Raw genomic sequence first — 16034 nt, 5'->3', positions numbered from 1 at the left:
ATCTTCCAATGTTACAAGCCCATTGAAACCCAGGAGATTGGGTGCGATTGCTAGAGAGACATCCTATTCATCTCAGATGTTTGTTCCGATGGGTGGAGATGGTAATGGTGGATTTGTAGTGGTGGTGGCAAAAGATCAAGAGGGATCCGAGGGAAGGATACCTGATTTGACGACCTTGAAGGCCTTTACGGTCAAGAACAGCCAAGGAGTGAATTATAAGCCGAATGTAATGGCATCACCCTATGATTGTGACGGATCGGCCAGTGACCTTCTTGACGATCACAAACGAGTCCGGGGTTGGAAAGGATGATTGTGAGGAGTACTGGTTCAAGAAGGAAGCCGAGGCTGTGGGATCGGAAGGAGGCGTAGCAGCTATTGTTCGTCTCTAAAAAAGGGAAGAGGAAAAAAATATGATCGAATGATGAAGTTTGCGTAGACTTTACGACGTTTTGTTTACTTGATCTCTAGCCGATGTTTAGTCTTGTATAAAATAAACAATACATGTTAACAGACTATTAAACCGACCACTGCTTGGCTTATTTTTTTATTTTCTTATTGGGCAAAGCAAAGCCGAATGTTTTTTTGGGCGGGTATCGTAAGATTGCCAAAATGAAAAAAAAAAAAAAAAAAAAAAAAAAATAAATAATGGGCTGATTCCCTATTGGATGGACAATGATTTTTTTTTTTTTTTTTTTTTTTTTGTTTGTTGGTTTGGGTGACTGAGAATCCCTCATTGCAATGGAAGTCAACTTGGACAGGAAAATAGGAAACATACACCGTTGTGTATAATACAATCATGTCCACGTAGACAAGGTTGCTACTGTTGTTCTCCGCTGCTAGTTATAGTAAAAGTAGCGATCTCTTTTTTAAAAATGGGGATGTTCTCCACTCTCTCTCTCTCTCTCTCCTCTCTTTTTTTTCTCTTTCCTTTCTCACAAACTGCTCCACCTTTCTTTTTATCTTTCACTTTTCTTTTCTTTTTTTTTTTTTTTTTTTTTTTTTTCTAAAAGTTAATTGTGTTGCTTTACTCATTCAGATCTCACATTCTCCTTCAAAGTTAAAAAAAAAAAAAAAAAAGACATGCCAGCCGAGTTGTGTGAAGATGCCAAGGAGCTTGACTTTCTCATTACTCGAATGAAAGATCTCCTAGTGGAATGTAAGATTCAAGTTGTAAAACTTTCCCCTTCTTTATTCTGTCACTTTGTTTATCTTATTCGGTTGACTCACGTTAATTTCCACCGCGCATGGCTAATGTTTTCAAATTTGGACAATCCGAAAATAAAAAATTTCCTCCTTCGATCGATCTGATCTGTCCTTGACAATCTGTCCCTATCAATCTGACAAATGTCACCTTTTTTTTTTTTTTTTTTTTTTTTTTTTACAGATATGGACCAAAGCAGGGCGAGTGATGGTCTGTTGGTCGATTACAAAGAGCCTGAAGAGTTGGAGCGGATCATGGACTTTTCATTGCCGGATCATGGTGTAGGATCTCAAGGTAAGAAAAAATAAATAAACAGGGGTAATGTATGTGTGTGTAACAGACATGGAACCTCAATTAACAAATGTTCCCTGAGATCCTTTTTTTTCTAGGAATCTTTCCAACGATCACACAAACATTGAAGCACAGCGTCAATACGTTCTCACCTCGGTTCATGGATAAGCTCTATGCAGGTTCTTCTCCCATTGGAGTCATGTCCGAACTTCTCCTTTCAGGGTTGAACGGGAACTCTCATGTGTATCATGTTTCACCTGTTTTCACAATGATGGAGATCCACGTTACTCGAGCCCTTGCTCGTCTCTTTGGATTCACGGGACCCTTAGCAGGCGGACTTTCATGTCCCGGTGGGAGTGCCAGTAATCAATTAGCAATGGTCACAGCCAGGAACGTATTGTTTCCGGAAATTAAAAAAAGAGGGTATTTTCCTCGATGGTCTGTTCAGGAACGGCGTGAATTGGAGAGACAATTAGGAATCACCCTAGCTGAACCATCTACCTTGTCCTTAATATCACCAACATCATCAACATCGACCTATGGGAAACTAATTGCCTTCACAAGTAGTGCAGGGCATTATTCGTTGGAGAAATCAGCTGTTATTATGGGCTTGGGTTCAGAGAACATTGCTTGTGTCCCCTGTGATTCAACTGGAGCGATGATTCCTTCAGAATTAGGTGAGTTTTTTTTTTTTTTTTTTTTTTTTTTGTAAATCATTTTACCTGTTCGTGAGGTGGTTTTTGTTTCTTACACTTCTTCTCTTCCCTTTCTTTTCTTTCCTCATTTGTCTGGTTTATTACTTAGAGCGCTTGATCCAAGAACATATTGCAATGGGGCATACACCTTTCTTCATCAATTGCACTGCAGGAACAACAGTCTTGGGCGCATTCGATCCGATTCGCCCTTGTGGTGAAATTGCGAAAAAGTACAACTGCTGGTTACACGTCGATGGATCATGGGGAGGTTGTACCATTTTTGTTCCCGAGTTGGCAAAGACTTTGTTGGATGGCTCAGAAATGGTAGGGTTATATTTTAATTAAGAAAAAAAAAAAAAAAAAAAAAAAAGTTTTTTTATCATAGACGGATGAACTAACCATCTCTCATCTTTTTTTTTTTTTTTTTTTTTTTTTAAAAAAAAGGCTGACTCGATTACAATCAACCCTCACAAGATGCTTCAAACACCTCTACAGTGTTCATTATTACTTGTTAAGGATTCATCCATCTTTCCACGTGCGAATGCGCTTAAAGCAAACTATCTTTTTCATGATCAAAGTCACGATCTAGGTGATGGAACCTTAGGATGTGGCCGTCGGTCAGATGCCATCAAATTCTTTTTGGGATGGAAGTACTATGGCAAGCTTGGATATCAAGCCAGGGTTGAGAAATCACTTTCCAATGTGAAGCGATTTATCGAGATTTTAACTCAAGATGATTATCATGGACAGAGGATTCAGATGTTGCGTCTTGGAGATGGAGATGAAAATGGAAAGAGCTCTCAACCTAGTCTGTTGCAAGTCTGTTTTTGGTACCGACCTCGAGGTAGTCGACTCATTGATTGGCAAGGTACAGAGATCCTCTGGAAGAATGAAGCTGAGCAACAACAGCAGGAGCAACACATCTCCTCTGCTTTGCCACATTTTACTGCCCCTGCAGTTGAGACAGACATAGAGGCAGAGTCAGAGGCGTCCTTAATCAACAGCAGTATTACAGGTCAACTTTATGGACATCATGACTCCTCATCTAGGACATCACCATCGAATTCCTCTGCTGTCTCGTTATCGTCATCTGATTCAATGTCATCAGCCTCATCAGCCTCATTATCAACGGCCCACGCAGGAATCGATAGCGACCCAAAGCCTTCTACTTCTTCTTCTTCTGCTAGACCAGTAGACCATGGTCTAATTTTGACAGATCCTGAGGAGCGAGAGGAGGCTAGAGCATGGATGGAAAAGGTGATTAAGGCCATTCATGCACGTATCCGTACTAGAGGGATGTTCATGATTGATTATGCACCCTTGGGGCGTTATTTGCCCATTTTCTTCCGTGTTGTGTTGAACCCACCGACGATCCGGGAGCTGGACCTTGTAATGCTTGTAGATGAGATTCTGGAATGTGGAGAACTTGTTGAAAAGACTATACCCATTCCTGTCTGTTGCCGCGCTTAACAGAGTACCAAAAAAAGAAATAATAATAATAATAATAATAATAGATCCATCAATCCAAAGTATACATTTATATTAATCATATAGAAAGGAATAAAAAAAAAAAAAAAAAAAAAAAAAAGATTATAAAAAGGACAAGGTAAAGAAAGGAATAAAGAAAAATAAAAAATAAAAAGATCGAATGGATTTTTTTTTTACGTTAATCAAGAGGACTATAAGTTCCCTTCGGCGCACGATAACCCAGATGCCAACTGAATGACAGAGTCGCGTGCTTCTTTAAGAAACTCATTTGCGATCTTGCAAAGTGGTTGAAGCTTAGAGCGGATCAACCTTGGCACTCAGATTCGATGATTGTCATGTGACCATCAATTGAGCGTGGCAATGATGCGTGCTTTTTTGATAGGGATCTTTTGAGGGCCACGGGAGAATAGTTTATTTAAATGAGACGAGACTGCTCTTTAAGCTAGAACAGGACATTGTCGTACATTACAGAAATTAATTGTGGGATCTAAAAATATTCCGCTGCTTTCGAAATTAAAAAGTAAAAAAGAATGGTCACGCTCTTTACCTTGGTATATATATCATATTAACAAAGAACGAGAAGCCTTATTTCAGTGAATTAAGAACGAAGGCTTGAAAGGAAGGGCAAGGTGAGTAAAACAGATCCTTAAAGATTCTTCTCTTTTCTTTTGGTGCATATCAATACTATGTCTTCAAAGCATGGACAGGTCTAGTCAAGTGATCCAAAACCCTCCGAAACAAAGCTGAGCAAGTATAAGGCTTCATAGTTCATCAATGTTAATTTTTCCATTCTGTAAATCGGAACGATATATCAATGTTCAATAGAAAATGAGGCTTATCTTAAGAAACGAGGGTGGATGTATGTACATAGAGTATATATTGGTAGTTTAATCAAGTATTCAATCATGTCACTTGTTCAACATTAGTAGAGTGGACGGGGAACAGCAAGAGCAACAGCGAAATGAGTCCTGTATTAGAAGATAGGCAATGGCGTTGTGCCATGAGTGTAGGGCTCTATTTATTGTGGAAGCCTGTCATAACTTTTTGATCTTGACACGGCTCTATAACGCATAGTTCCGGATAGTCATGTCGTCTTTCGCAGCTCCGTTGGCAGGATCCATTTGCTTCATCTTTTTGGACTTTTGGATAAGCTCCACGTTTCATTCTTTCTGCCTTCTCCTTGTAAATAGCTTTGGTTCACTTTGTTGCCAGTTAGTTTGCTTGTTATGGATGGATGAAAAGGCAAAAAATCAGCCACCAAACGGATTCAGCATTATTGGGAGGTGGTCAAATGATTGTGTCCGGAGTGGTAACGGATATATATATATATATTTATTGCAAAAAGGGTTTTACATGTTTCATAGATACATGTGTAATAAATGTGTGTAGAAACTCAATCAGAGTCTTTGCATTCATCTGTCCAATTAGAACAACAGGTTTCATCTCTCCCACTCTCTCACGTCAACATTATCATTAAATCAAAAACTTTGTGCCTGGGTGAGAGAGTTTTTTTAAAAAAAAAAAATATTAATGTCTGCCTGCAAGGGAGCCTTTTTTTTTTTTTTTTTTTTTTTTTTTTTTTTAATTTCTCACATTTATAGAGGGAAAGCATTGTTTTTTTGATGTTGGGGCGCCTCTTTATTTTAATTATTTTTTCTTGTTTATTTATCTAAGCGATGGCCATGAGTGCAAAGACGAAAAGGCTATGAAATGAAGATGTGGGGGATGCCAGAATGGGGAGGGGGGGGAACACAAAGCGGAAAATAGAAGTGCAAGAAAGATGGAAAGAAAAAGAGAAGAGTCAAAAAGAAAAAGGTTGTCTGTCATACAAGTAAAAAAGAGCGCGCGTAACAAACAATCATCTTCTCCAACCAATCCCATCACTCATGAGGTCACTTGCAAAAAGAAAAAAGATTTCTAGTCCTTTTAGGCCATCCCTAGTCCTTCCTTTTAGTCTTCGTCCTAGTCTGCAACACAACATAGCGGTTATCTTTGATTAAAAGTCTTTCTTTTATTGCTTTGACACTCTTTTTCTTTTTCTTTTTTTTTTTTTTTTTGTTTCTTTTTCACTCCTTTTTGAATTGACAATTCCATTCCATTCCTTTTCTTCGCTCTCCTTTCATTCTCCCTCACTTTCTTTCTCTCACACTTACTGACACAGCTGTATTCGCATACTCACCCACATATTCATATTCATATTCATATTCATTCATACACATACATTTTCACACACACACACACACACACACAAGCATATTTATACATAGCAACAACCATGTCGGCTACTCCAAAATATGCCGCCAAGAGCACACTTCGCTCAATGTAAGACTCTCCTACACAAAGTAGTAATATCCATCCACCGCTAGGAAGCCTTTTCTTTTTCTTTTCTTTTTTTTCTCTACATTGTCTACTTTGCCGCCATTTTTTTTTTTTCTAGTTTATCTCCTGGGATATGAATGAACAGTAAACGGGGTTGGTTCATTATGAACCACATTTCTCTTTCCAGGCATTAAACTCTCTCTTTCTTTTTTTTTTTTTTTTCTCCTGTGGCATGAATCAAAATCATTTGTTTGCAGTAAAAAACTTTTCCAAAGGCTATACAGACATGCAAGCCAAGGTTCGAGAAGCAACCTCAAACGACCCTTGGGGACCAAGTGGCACACAGATGAATGAACTCGCTGCTGCAACCTTTAATCAGTAAGTTTTATTTTTTCTTTTCTCATGAAACATGAATGATTTTACAATGTGTAGGAATTGACGCAATTACAACACATGACAACCCAACTAAAACAATGTACTTTTTTTATTCTTTTATTTTTTTTCTCTTGACATATATTATCGTGATGCTTTTACAGGCAGGCTTTTCTTGAGATTATGGAGATCTTGGATAAGCGCATGAATGACAAAGGCAAAAATTGGCGACATGTTTTCAAGGTAAAACCTTGTCAATTATTTTCTCCTCACGTACTGGAACTTTTTTTTAAATAGTGACTCGGGACTTGGAGACAGCATGGCGTACAGAGCAGGAACTAAAGGCGCAAAGGCGGATGTATTGGAAGAATGGATCACGACAAAGATTATGAGCATTGAAGAGCTGGGACTAAAGAGCTCCCAAAAAAAAAAAGGGTGACCGAAATTCAATGAGCATTCCCAGTACCTAAGTAACATTATGTCTGCCCATACTACGCTTCTGCAGTAGTAGCAGTTGCTATTGCTGCAATACTTGGAGTCGAATTGATCAATCTATTTAGCTGCAAGTTCGATTGCCTAATTAATATCTTTTGACCTTTATCTAATCCACATGTATCATTTTTCGTCCGTTTATAGGCCTTGACTGTTCTTGACTATCTAACTTCATGTTGGTATGTAGTCTTTGGAAAATTAAGTTATTTTAAAATCGATCGGAGGAAATGGGCTGTGGTGCGAGAAGTTCAATTGTTTTACTAACACTAGAGTCTTATGCTTAAATTACAATCAATGTGATACAGGATCTGAGAATGTGGTCCGATATGCCCGTGAAAATATCTATATCGTCAAGACTCTTAAAGAGTTCCAGTATATCGATGAAGAAGGAAAAGATCAAGGATCAAATGGTATGTAGTGAGCATAATAGGGCCTCTGAAGCAGCTTCTGCTTAGTAGGTTCGCTCAAGCTACTTTAAGCTCGTCTCTCCTACTTTAGATCAACTAAGGTCTGCTAGGATATATGAATAGTTTTCTAATTTCATACTTCTTCATATTATTGCATATATATATAATATATCAATAATCGTCATTCTCTCTATAGTGCGTCAGAAAGCCAAAGATATTACAGCCCTACTCTCTGATGAGGCTCGATTGAAGAAGAGCGACGGTCTCGTAATGCTATGCGTGACCGTATGAGCGGAAGGACATATGGAGACGATCATTCACCTGTCTATGAGCGTCCTGGAGCTATCGATGATGATCGTGACCTGCAGCGTGCGATCGAGGAGAGCAAACGTACCGCACGTGAATCCAGCCAGCGCAAAAGGTATCGCTATCAAAGTCCGAATGGACATTTAGTAAACTAATCGAGTTCTCCTCTTGTATGCGATCACTTACATTTCTTTTTTTTTTTTTTTTTTCGCTATATAATGAAACAGTGAAGAAGACGATATCCAAAAAGCACTGAGCTGAGCATGAAGGAGGAGGAGGACAGACGAAAGAATGTTGAAAAATACAACCAACTTTCATTGACAGAAGATTGGGAAGCAGATTCAAAGTATGCAAAAAGTCTAATGCGAAACATGTCTGGGTATTTTCTAGATGAATCGCTGCGGACCATCGGTAATTGATCTCTTATATGTTGCTCCTTTTGTTATTGCATTTAGGCCAGCGAATCAGTTGACAGAACAATTTTGACTTTTCGGAATGACTTTGGCGGCCAAAACAATAATAATGGGAACAATCTTGATGCTTTCTCTTCCATGAATGGCTTCAAGCAACAACAATGCTTTCCTTCAACAGCAACCCACGAAGAACAACCCCTACCTTCAGTTCCAACAGCACAGCTTCAGCAACAAACAACTTCAACAGCAAGAATAATGCGCCAGCAGATGTGAGCAACAGATGCAGCAACAGCAGCAGATGGCATTATGAACTCGATAAACAACCATATCAACAACAGCTGATGTCCCTCAAATGACAGGAACACCTACAATTGGATCCAATAACCCATTCAGTCTTTCGCTCAAAAGCCTGCCATGACGGACAACCCTTCAATTCGAATGGCATGAGTGATTAAATAAGGCCTCAATAATAATAATGGTTTGAATAGCAGCATGAGCAATGGATTGGTAACAATGGATTTGGCAGTAATGGTTTGGCAGCAACAGTTCAACATGGAAGCAATACCAAACAGAGCAATATGCCAGCAACAATAATCCATTGGCGATCTTGCTTTCCTCCAGAATACCATGACTGGATCACCTGCTCTAACAAGGCTGTAAGCTTTTTGTTTTATTTGTTTATTACATCCTCATGTGGATTATAGCCATTTCTTTCAAGACATGAACGTTGACGCTGACACGAGCATACTTATTTTTTTTTTTTTTTTATTTTTTTCTTTTGATTTACTTGTTTTTTTTGTTTTTTTATGTTTCTTTATGTTTTTTTTTTTTTTTTTTTTTTTTTTTTTGGCTTTTCTTTTCTTGACTTTTTTTATTTTTTCTTTTCTTGGATTAAGATTAATTTATTTGGTGTTTTTTTTTTTTTTTTTTTTTTTTTTTTGGTTTTTTTTTCTTTGAATTATCTTTATTTATTTTTCATCGTTGATTTTTCTTGTTTTTTGTTTGTTTTCTTTTTTTGTTTCTTTGTTTCTTCTTTTGTTTCTTCTTTTGTTTCTTTGTTTTCTTTTTTGTTCTTTGTTTCTTCTTTTGTTTCTTCTTGTTTCTTTTTTTCTTTTTTTGTTTCTTTGTTTCTTCTTTTGTTTCTTTGTTTTCTTTTTTTGTTTCTTTGTTTCTTCTTTTGTTTCTTTGTTTTCTTTTTTTGTTTCTTTGTGATTTTGGATTTTTTTTTTTTTTTTTTTTTTTTTTTTTGGAGGCGTTTGTTTTGGCTTCATGGATTGTTCGGCCTTTTTTTGGTTTCGTTCTTCAGCTAGTGGTGCCGAGCTTTCAGTACCAGCGCCTTTTAGGGTGTGCTGTGGGAAATGGTCTGGCCATTATGGAGTTGCTCGAGAGGCCTTTGCCATCTAGTCATCATGCCCAGGAGGCGGGCTGGCCGGTTGGTCATTAAGAGCTGATCGAATGTGGTAGCCCGGCCATTTGTCTAGGGCCGTTTGAGCAGGACCGTTTGGATACAGCTGCTTGTTTGAGTGCGGCTGTTTGGGTGCGGCGGCTGTTTGAGCGCGGCTGTTTGAGCGCGGCTGTTTGAGCGTGGCTGTTTGAGCGTGGCTGTTTGGATGCGGCGGCTGTTTGTTTGAGCACGGCTGTTTGGATGCGGCAGCTTCGCTGTGAGCTATAAAGCTCCAGCTGCTTTCTATGGGTTCATGTCGTTTACAGTCTAATTGTGGAATGAAAAGAAAGAGATAGGCAGGGAAAGAAACATCAGAACAAGAACAGTGCAGCACAGAGCAAGAAGGTTGAGAACTTCAGTAGGAGTGTGTATTTGGAGAGTGTTGCTTACCTTTAATCTTGGTTAGGAGGCCGATGGTCGAGGAGACCGAAGAGAAAGAGAAGAGAAAAAGAAAAAAAAAAAAGAAGAGAGTCAAAATTGGCTTTTTTTATTATTTTTTATGTTCGCGAAAGAAGAGGAGAAGTGATTGGATTTCAAAAGCACGATGTACTAAGTACCTTGCTTGCTGTACGCTCAAGAGCGACCAATAAAATGCAAACAACAACAATAAAAAAAAAAATATACGTGTCTTTGATGTCATCTGTCATATTTCATATGATAATGAAGAGACTCTCACGATTAGAGATGGGAAAAAACACTCTGTCTTCAAGACTCGCAATAAAGGCCTGTCCACAACCAACCAGAGCATGAGCTACATTGATCTCGAGTTATTTACTCTTGTTGTAAAGGGAATCATCTTCTCAATCCTCTTCTTCTATTCTCTTTCTTCGGCCCTAACAAGAGATGGGATGAACTGTACTTCGGCAGATTGGCGTTTTTCCAGAGTGTGATAGAAAATAACACATGACAATCCTCAGAATACTTCTGCGCCTTTTTTTTTATTTTTTGTTTTTTTATTTTTTATTTTCATGCAAGGCAATATAGAATATATAAAGATTAAGCATTAGGCGGTGCGTTTATAATTCCTTTGTCTGAAGGTGAAATAAAGTATAGATATACCAACATTTATGTATCGAAAATTTATAAAACACACAATCGTATCGAAGGAATGACGTGTCGTATCTCTTTGGCGTTCTGAAAAGGAAAAAAAGGAAAAAAAGGAAAAAAAGGAAAAAAAGGAAAAAAGGAAAAAAGGAAAAAAAGAAAAAGAATCTGCTCGGCGAAGCACAGTTCTCACAATAGTCTATCCTATCCTTGTTAGAAATGAAGAGGGAGAAGAGAAGAAGAGAATTAAGTAGAAAGTTAGACTGGTAGTGCCTGATGGGCCCCATTGCCAAGCAAAAAAAAAAAAAAAAGGTACTCGAGCTTAATGCTGGTGAAAAATGGGAGTATGCGAGTGTTGATAAGCTATTGTGCATTGAATCCTGTCCTTTTACTTTAGTCGCATCACACTGCTCACTGTCCTTTAGTCTCTCTTTGTTGTACACCATGCAAAGAGAGCAATGTGGCTCGTGCTCTTGTTTGTAGACAGGCAGGGTTGTTGTTTGTATGATTTTGCAGATCATTGAGGATAGAATGTTATTAATGCTCTTTCCATCCCACCTTCACCCGTGAGAGTTTTTTCTTTCTCCACCTTGCAAACATATGAAAATCGACGGATGATATCACAGGTGCACTGATTATCCAATTTTTAATATCCGCTATGCCGCTTCTTCTTTTTTTTTTTTTTTTTTTTTTTTTTTGCACACATGTTCTAGAGCGCAAAAAAGCATATCCATTATTCACTCAATACTTTGAAATCGCAAATTGGGTTTCACTTCAGAGCGATGTCAAAAACCACTGATCGCACATCCCTTCGCCCTTTACTCGCGAGTGCCTTCGATAAACAATAGACTTTTTACTTTTCTTTTCCTTTTTCTCCCCAACACGCAGCAACTAAGAAGTAACAAAAGAAAAAAATAAAAAGCAAATAACAGAAAAACAGAGAAAATTATGGGATAAAGAAACACAACAACAAGACAACACCTGTCAAAGTAACTACAGGCTCCCTCAATCAAAGCAAACACAGACTCCTCCAACCAAAGCAAACATACCCAGCCTCAACCAAATCACCAAAGGCAGTGCCAGTCATAACAAACACAGGGCGCCTCAAGCAAAACAAACACGCTAAAGGCACCCAAAAAGCATCCAATAGCCTACGCATATCAAGACTACGAACCTCTAAAGCACGAAAGCAAAAGTCTTTTTGGCTAAGAGTCTGGCCGTCTTTGGGATAGGATGCATCTCAGGAGTACCAATAAACATTGCTTGTCTGAAATATTGGTAGATTCTTGTCCTTGATCAGTGTGAGCGCAGTTGTTCCTTCAAAACTTATCACAGGAATATGTCAATAAGTAGTAAACTATCTTAACCTTGCTTAATAACGCTCTGCCATTATACATAGAAGGTTCAGCCTATTCCAGATGCGATCCTTATTATCTGTTACCAGAATCGCCAGGCATGATATTGATTTGTCACCTTCCCCTTTTAATAGCTTTTTGTACTCACGCTGTCTTCTCCACGCTCACCCAATCCGTCGCGACGCCCTCAGTTATGGCGTATCACATAGTCGGTTAGTCTCAATGGACACACACATATTTGTTGACTATATGACTTGGACAATGTCCAGTTTATATTTTGGTCTTTTGGTCAGCGCTTTAAAAATGTGGTATTCGGAGCTTTCCCTACCTTTTAATATATGCAGCTGTAAAATCAACATAACCTGTTCCAGTCGGTCAAACAGCTTAAAGAAAAAAAAAGAGTAAGAATAAGTTAAGTCTATCGCACAGAACGACGACCATAATAAACGAAAAGGCTACAAGAGCTAGGAGGAGCCAGAGATGGATTCATTGTTTTGTTCTTGATTAGCCCTTAGGCGTATTATATTACCCTGAGAGTTAAACAAACGTGCTCAAATAGCACAAGCGGTAAAGATGTGGTTCTTGTTTATAATAATAATAATAATAATAAAAAACAATGATAACAACAGGTACAGTGGCAGTAGCAGTACATAGTCTAAAATGAGTTTAGGCTGTAGCATAAGAGAGGCTACTTTAAAGGCAAAGAGCATCCATGTTTTTTACTCCGTCGTGCATACATACCAAAGAATGTGCATGGGCACAACGTTTAAAATTTTCCTGCTTGTTTACCATTCCACTGCTGTTGTTAGTGAGCCACATAACAATCTTACCTGCCCGAATGGCGCCTGGTAGATGGTCGAAACAAAGGACACATCCATTTTTCTTCCTTTCTGAGTGGGATAGCTATATAACGATCATATCGGTAGGTTTTGGTTCTTTAGTCTGATTACAGTAATCGATTTTGTGCATTTGTTGAAAGAACATTAAAACACGATCAGATCTGCCTTTACCAGTGCAGCCCTTATTCCTCTGAAAGACCTTCAACCTGTAAAGAGGTAAAGATTACTGACCCTACTTTTCCTGTATTTAAAATAAAATAGCTCTACAACTGTTCTTTTTTTTTTTTTTTTTTTTTTTTTTTTTTTCGAGAAACGATATCGCGCATTGTTCTTTTTCGTTTTAGTAGCATACCTTAAAATTTTATGTGCTCAGTTGCTTACACAGTTACATGACCCCAGTTATATTGTCAAGCCGTGTCAATGCGATATCCCTATCATTAACTTAGGGCTATGAGTGGTAGTTGTGTCCCGTTTCAGATGTCTATTATGCTGTAGTGCGTTCACATTTTAAAAAACACACTATTATTCTGAGTAGTGCTCAGAATATTGACCAGCATCGGAGAGTATAGTTAATAAAGGGAGCGAGACGGAAAATATCCACAATAGTTACCCTTTAGTCTACTTGGCCTGCTGAACTGTAAGTTAAAAGAGACAAAAATGATAACAGGACTAGCACGGCCACATCTATCGAGACTATTGAAGCTTATTGACATTGGACATTTCACATTCACATTTGCTTGCCGATCTATCAACCCTGTTTATTTGTTTATATATACTATCACCAAATACCTCTTCTCGGACGCGCTGAATATGGCTCGTGCTCACATAATTAATCTACATTCATTAGCCGGTTAAAGTTTAGCAAGGATGATCTCAAAACGCTCTCAAGTGCTACATTGTATACCCTCCCATTGACTTTCTGACTATTTTTTAGGATACGATTGAATTGAGACGCGAAGACGACCTAAAAACCAATTTAAAAATTCAGAATCATATGTTTCTCGTTTCATTTCTTAAATCGGATGGAATTATTCAAAATAGAATAGAAAATCCTACCCAGAAAGTCATTGGGAGGGGGGTGTCGCATCTGGAATAGGCTGAACCTTCTATGTATAATGGCAGAGCGTTATTAAGCAAGGTTAAGATAGTTTACTACTTATTGACATATTCCTGTGATAAGTTTTGAAGGAACAACTGCGCTCACACTGATCAAGGACAAGAATCTACCAATATTTCAGACAAGCAATGTTTATTGGTACTCCTGAGATGCATCCTATCCCAAAGACGGCCAGACTCTTAGCCAAAAAGACTTTTGCTTTCGTGCTTTAGAGGTTCGTAGTCTTGATATGCGTAGGCTATTGGATGCTTTTTGGGTGCCTTTAGCGTGTTTGTTTTGCTTGAGGCGCCCTGTGTTTGTTATGACTGGCACTGCCTTTGGTGATTTGGTTGAGGCTGGGTATGTTTGCTTTGGTTGGAGGAGTCTGTGTTTGCTTTGATTGAGGGAGCCTGTAGTTACTTTGACAGGTGTTGTCTTGTTGTTGTGTTTCTTTATCCCATAATTTTCTCTGTTTTTCTGTTATTTGCTTTTTATTTTTTTCTTTTGTTACTTCTTAGTTGCTGCGTGTTGGGGAGAAAAAGGAAAAGAAAAGTAAAAAGTCTATTGTTTATCGAAGGCACTCGCGAGTAAAGGGCGAAGGGATGTGCGATCAGTGGTTTTTGACATCGCTCTGAAGTGAAACCAATTTGCGATTTCAAAGTATTGAGTGAATAATGGATATGCTTTTTTGCGCTCTAGAACATGTGTGCAAAAAAAAAAAAAAAAAAAAAAAAAGAAGAAGCGGCATAGCGGATATTAAAATTGGATAATCAGTGCACCTGTGATATCATCCGTCGATTTTCATATGTTTGCAAGGTGGAGAAAGAAAAAACTCTCACGGGTGAAGGTGGGATGGAAAGAGCATTAATAACATTCTATCCTCAATGATCTGCAAAATCATACAAACAACAACCTGCCTGTCTACAAACAAGAGCACGAGCCACATTGCTCTCTTTGCATGGTGTACAACAAAGAGAGACTAAAGGACAGTGAGCAGTGTGATGCGACTAAAGTAAAAGGACAGGATTCAATGCACAATAGCTTATCAACACTCGCATACTCCCATTTTTCACCAGCATTAAGCTCGAGTACCTTTTTTTTTTTTTTGCTTGGCAATGGGGCCCATCAGGCACTACCAGTCTAACTTTCTACTTAATTCTCTTCTTCTCTTCTCCCTCTTCATTTCTAACAAGGAATAGGATAGACTATTGTGAGAACTGTGCTTCGCCGAGCAGATTCTTTTTCTTTTTTTCCTTTTTTCCTTTTTTTCCTTTTTTTCCTTTTTTTCCTTTTTTTCCTTTTTTTCCTTTTCAGAACGCCAAAGAGATACGACACGTCATTCCTTCGATACGATTGTGTGCTTTTATAAATTTTCGATACATAAATGTTGGTATATCTATACTTTATTTCACCTTCAGACAAAGGAATTATAAACGCACCGCCTAATCAGCTATTCACTAATCTTTATATATTCTATATTGCCTTGCATGAAAATAAAAAAATAAAAAACAAAAAATAAAAAAAAGGCGCAGAAGTATTCTGAGGATTGTCATGTGTTATTTTCTATCACACTCTGGAAAAACGCCAATCTGCCGAAGTACAGTTCATCCCATCTCTTGTTAGGGCCGAAGAAAGAGAATAGAAGAAGAGGATTGAGAAGATGATTCCCTTTACCAACAAGAGTAAATAACTCGAGATCAATGTAGCTCATGCTCTGGTTGGTTGTGGACAGGCCTTTATTGCGAGTCTTGAAGACAGAGTGTTTTTCCCATCTCTAATCGTGAGAGTCTCTTCATTATCATATGAAATATGACAGATGACATCAAAGACACGTATATTTTTTATTTTTTATTGTTGTTGTTTGCATTTTATTGGTCGCTCTTGAGCGTACAGCAAGCAAGGTACTTAGTACATCGTGCTTTTGAAATCCAATCACTTCTCCTCTTCTTTCGCGAACATAAAAAATAATAAAAAAAGCCAATTTTGACTCTCTTCTTTTTTTTTTTTTCTTTTCTCTTCTCTTTCTCTTCGGTCTCCTCGACCATCGGCCTCCTCAACCAAGATTAAAGGTAAGCAACACTCTCCAAATACACACTCCTACTGAAGTTCTCAACCTTCTTGCTCTGTGCTGCACTGTTCTTGTTCTGATGTTTCTTTCCCTGCCTATCTCTTTCTTTTCATTCCACAATTAGACTGTAAACGACATGAACCCATAGAAAGCAGCTGGAGCTTTATAGCTCACAGCGAAGCTGCCGCATCCAAACAGCCGTGC

The 16034-nt window shown here is 38.3% G+C and overlaps 4 protein-coding genes across 4 annotated transcripts; all 4 read left to right on the top strand.

Moving 5' to 3' along the window:
- Positions 1 to 76: 76 nt before the first annotated feature.
- BCR41DRAFT_399614 (hypothetical protein) lies at positions 77 to 389 on the top strand (the record flags this gene model as incomplete). Its single annotated transcript, XM_022029078.1, has 2 exons — positions 77 to 226; positions 291 to 389. The coding sequence occupies 2 exons, from the start codon at positions 77 to 79 to the stop codon at positions 387 to 389; spliced, it is 249 nt and encodes an 82-aa protein (XP_021878168.1).
- A 683-nt stretch (positions 390 to 1072) lies between these two features.
- BCR41DRAFT_388851 (pyridoxal phosphate-dependent transferase) lies at positions 1073 to 3717 on the top strand. The gene is made up of 5 exons (XM_022028048.1): positions 1073 to 1156; positions 1385 to 1495; positions 1591 to 2169; positions 2297 to 2511; positions 2632 to 3717. Exons 1-5 carry the CDS (start codon positions 1081 to 1083, stop codon positions 3655 to 3657), a joined length of 2007 nt encoding a protein of 668 aa, XP_021878167.1. The 5' UTR covers positions 1073 to 1080; the 3' UTR covers positions 3658 to 3717.
- Positions 3718 to 5736: 2019 nt separating this feature from the next.
- BCR41DRAFT_360057 (hypothetical protein) lies at positions 5737 to 8240 on the top strand (the record flags this gene model as incomplete). Its single annotated transcript, XM_022025297.1, has 8 exons — positions 5737 to 5997; positions 6227 to 6372; positions 6531 to 6609; positions 7003 to 7060; positions 7164 to 7268; positions 7518 to 7686; positions 7822 to 7950; positions 8138 to 8240. The coding sequence occupies exons 2-8, from the start codon at positions 6227 to 6229 to the stop codon at positions 8238 to 8240; spliced, it is 789 nt and encodes a 262-aa protein (XP_021878166.1). The 5' UTR covers positions 5737 to 5997.
- A 4247-nt stretch (positions 8241 to 12487) lies between these two features.
- BCR41DRAFT_373555 (hypothetical protein) lies at positions 12488 to 13120 on the top strand (the record flags this gene model as incomplete). The annotated part of the gene is made up of 3 exons (XM_022026793.1): positions 12488 to 12631; positions 12769 to 12882; positions 12977 to 13120. The coding sequence occupies 3 exons, from the start codon at positions 12488 to 12490 to the stop codon at positions 13118 to 13120; spliced, it is 402 nt and encodes a 133-aa protein (XP_021878165.1).
- Between the last annotated feature and the right edge of the window lie 2914 nt (positions 13121 to 16034).

The sequence above is a fragment of the Lobosporangium transversale genome (assembly GCF_002105155.1).
Source record: "Lobosporangium transversale strain NRRL 3116 chromosome Unknown BCR41scaffold_40, whole genome shotgun sequence".
In the NCBI taxonomy this organism is placed as follows: Eukaryota; Fungi; Mortierellomycota; class Mortierellomycetes; order Mortierellales; family Mortierellaceae; genus Lobosporangium; species Lobosporangium transversale.
Note: the sequence above shows the minus strand (reverse complement) of the source record. Positions and strands in the feature narration are given on the sequence as shown.

Bases quoted from the DNA above. Each gene is read 5' to 3' on its own strand.
- BCR41DRAFT_388851 (XM_022028048.1), top strand. From the start codon at position 1,081: ATGCCAGCCGAGTTGTGTGAAGATGCCAAGGAGCTTGACTTTCTCATT. The intron at 1,157-1,384 runs GTAAGATTCAAG...TTTTTTTTACAG, and splicing joins GAAAGATCTCCTAGTGGAAT to ATATGGACCAAAGCAGGGCG. The intron at 1,496-1,590 runs GTAAGAAAAAAT...TTTTTTTTCTAG, and splicing joins TCATGGTGTAGGATCTCAAG to GAATCTTTCCAACGATCACA.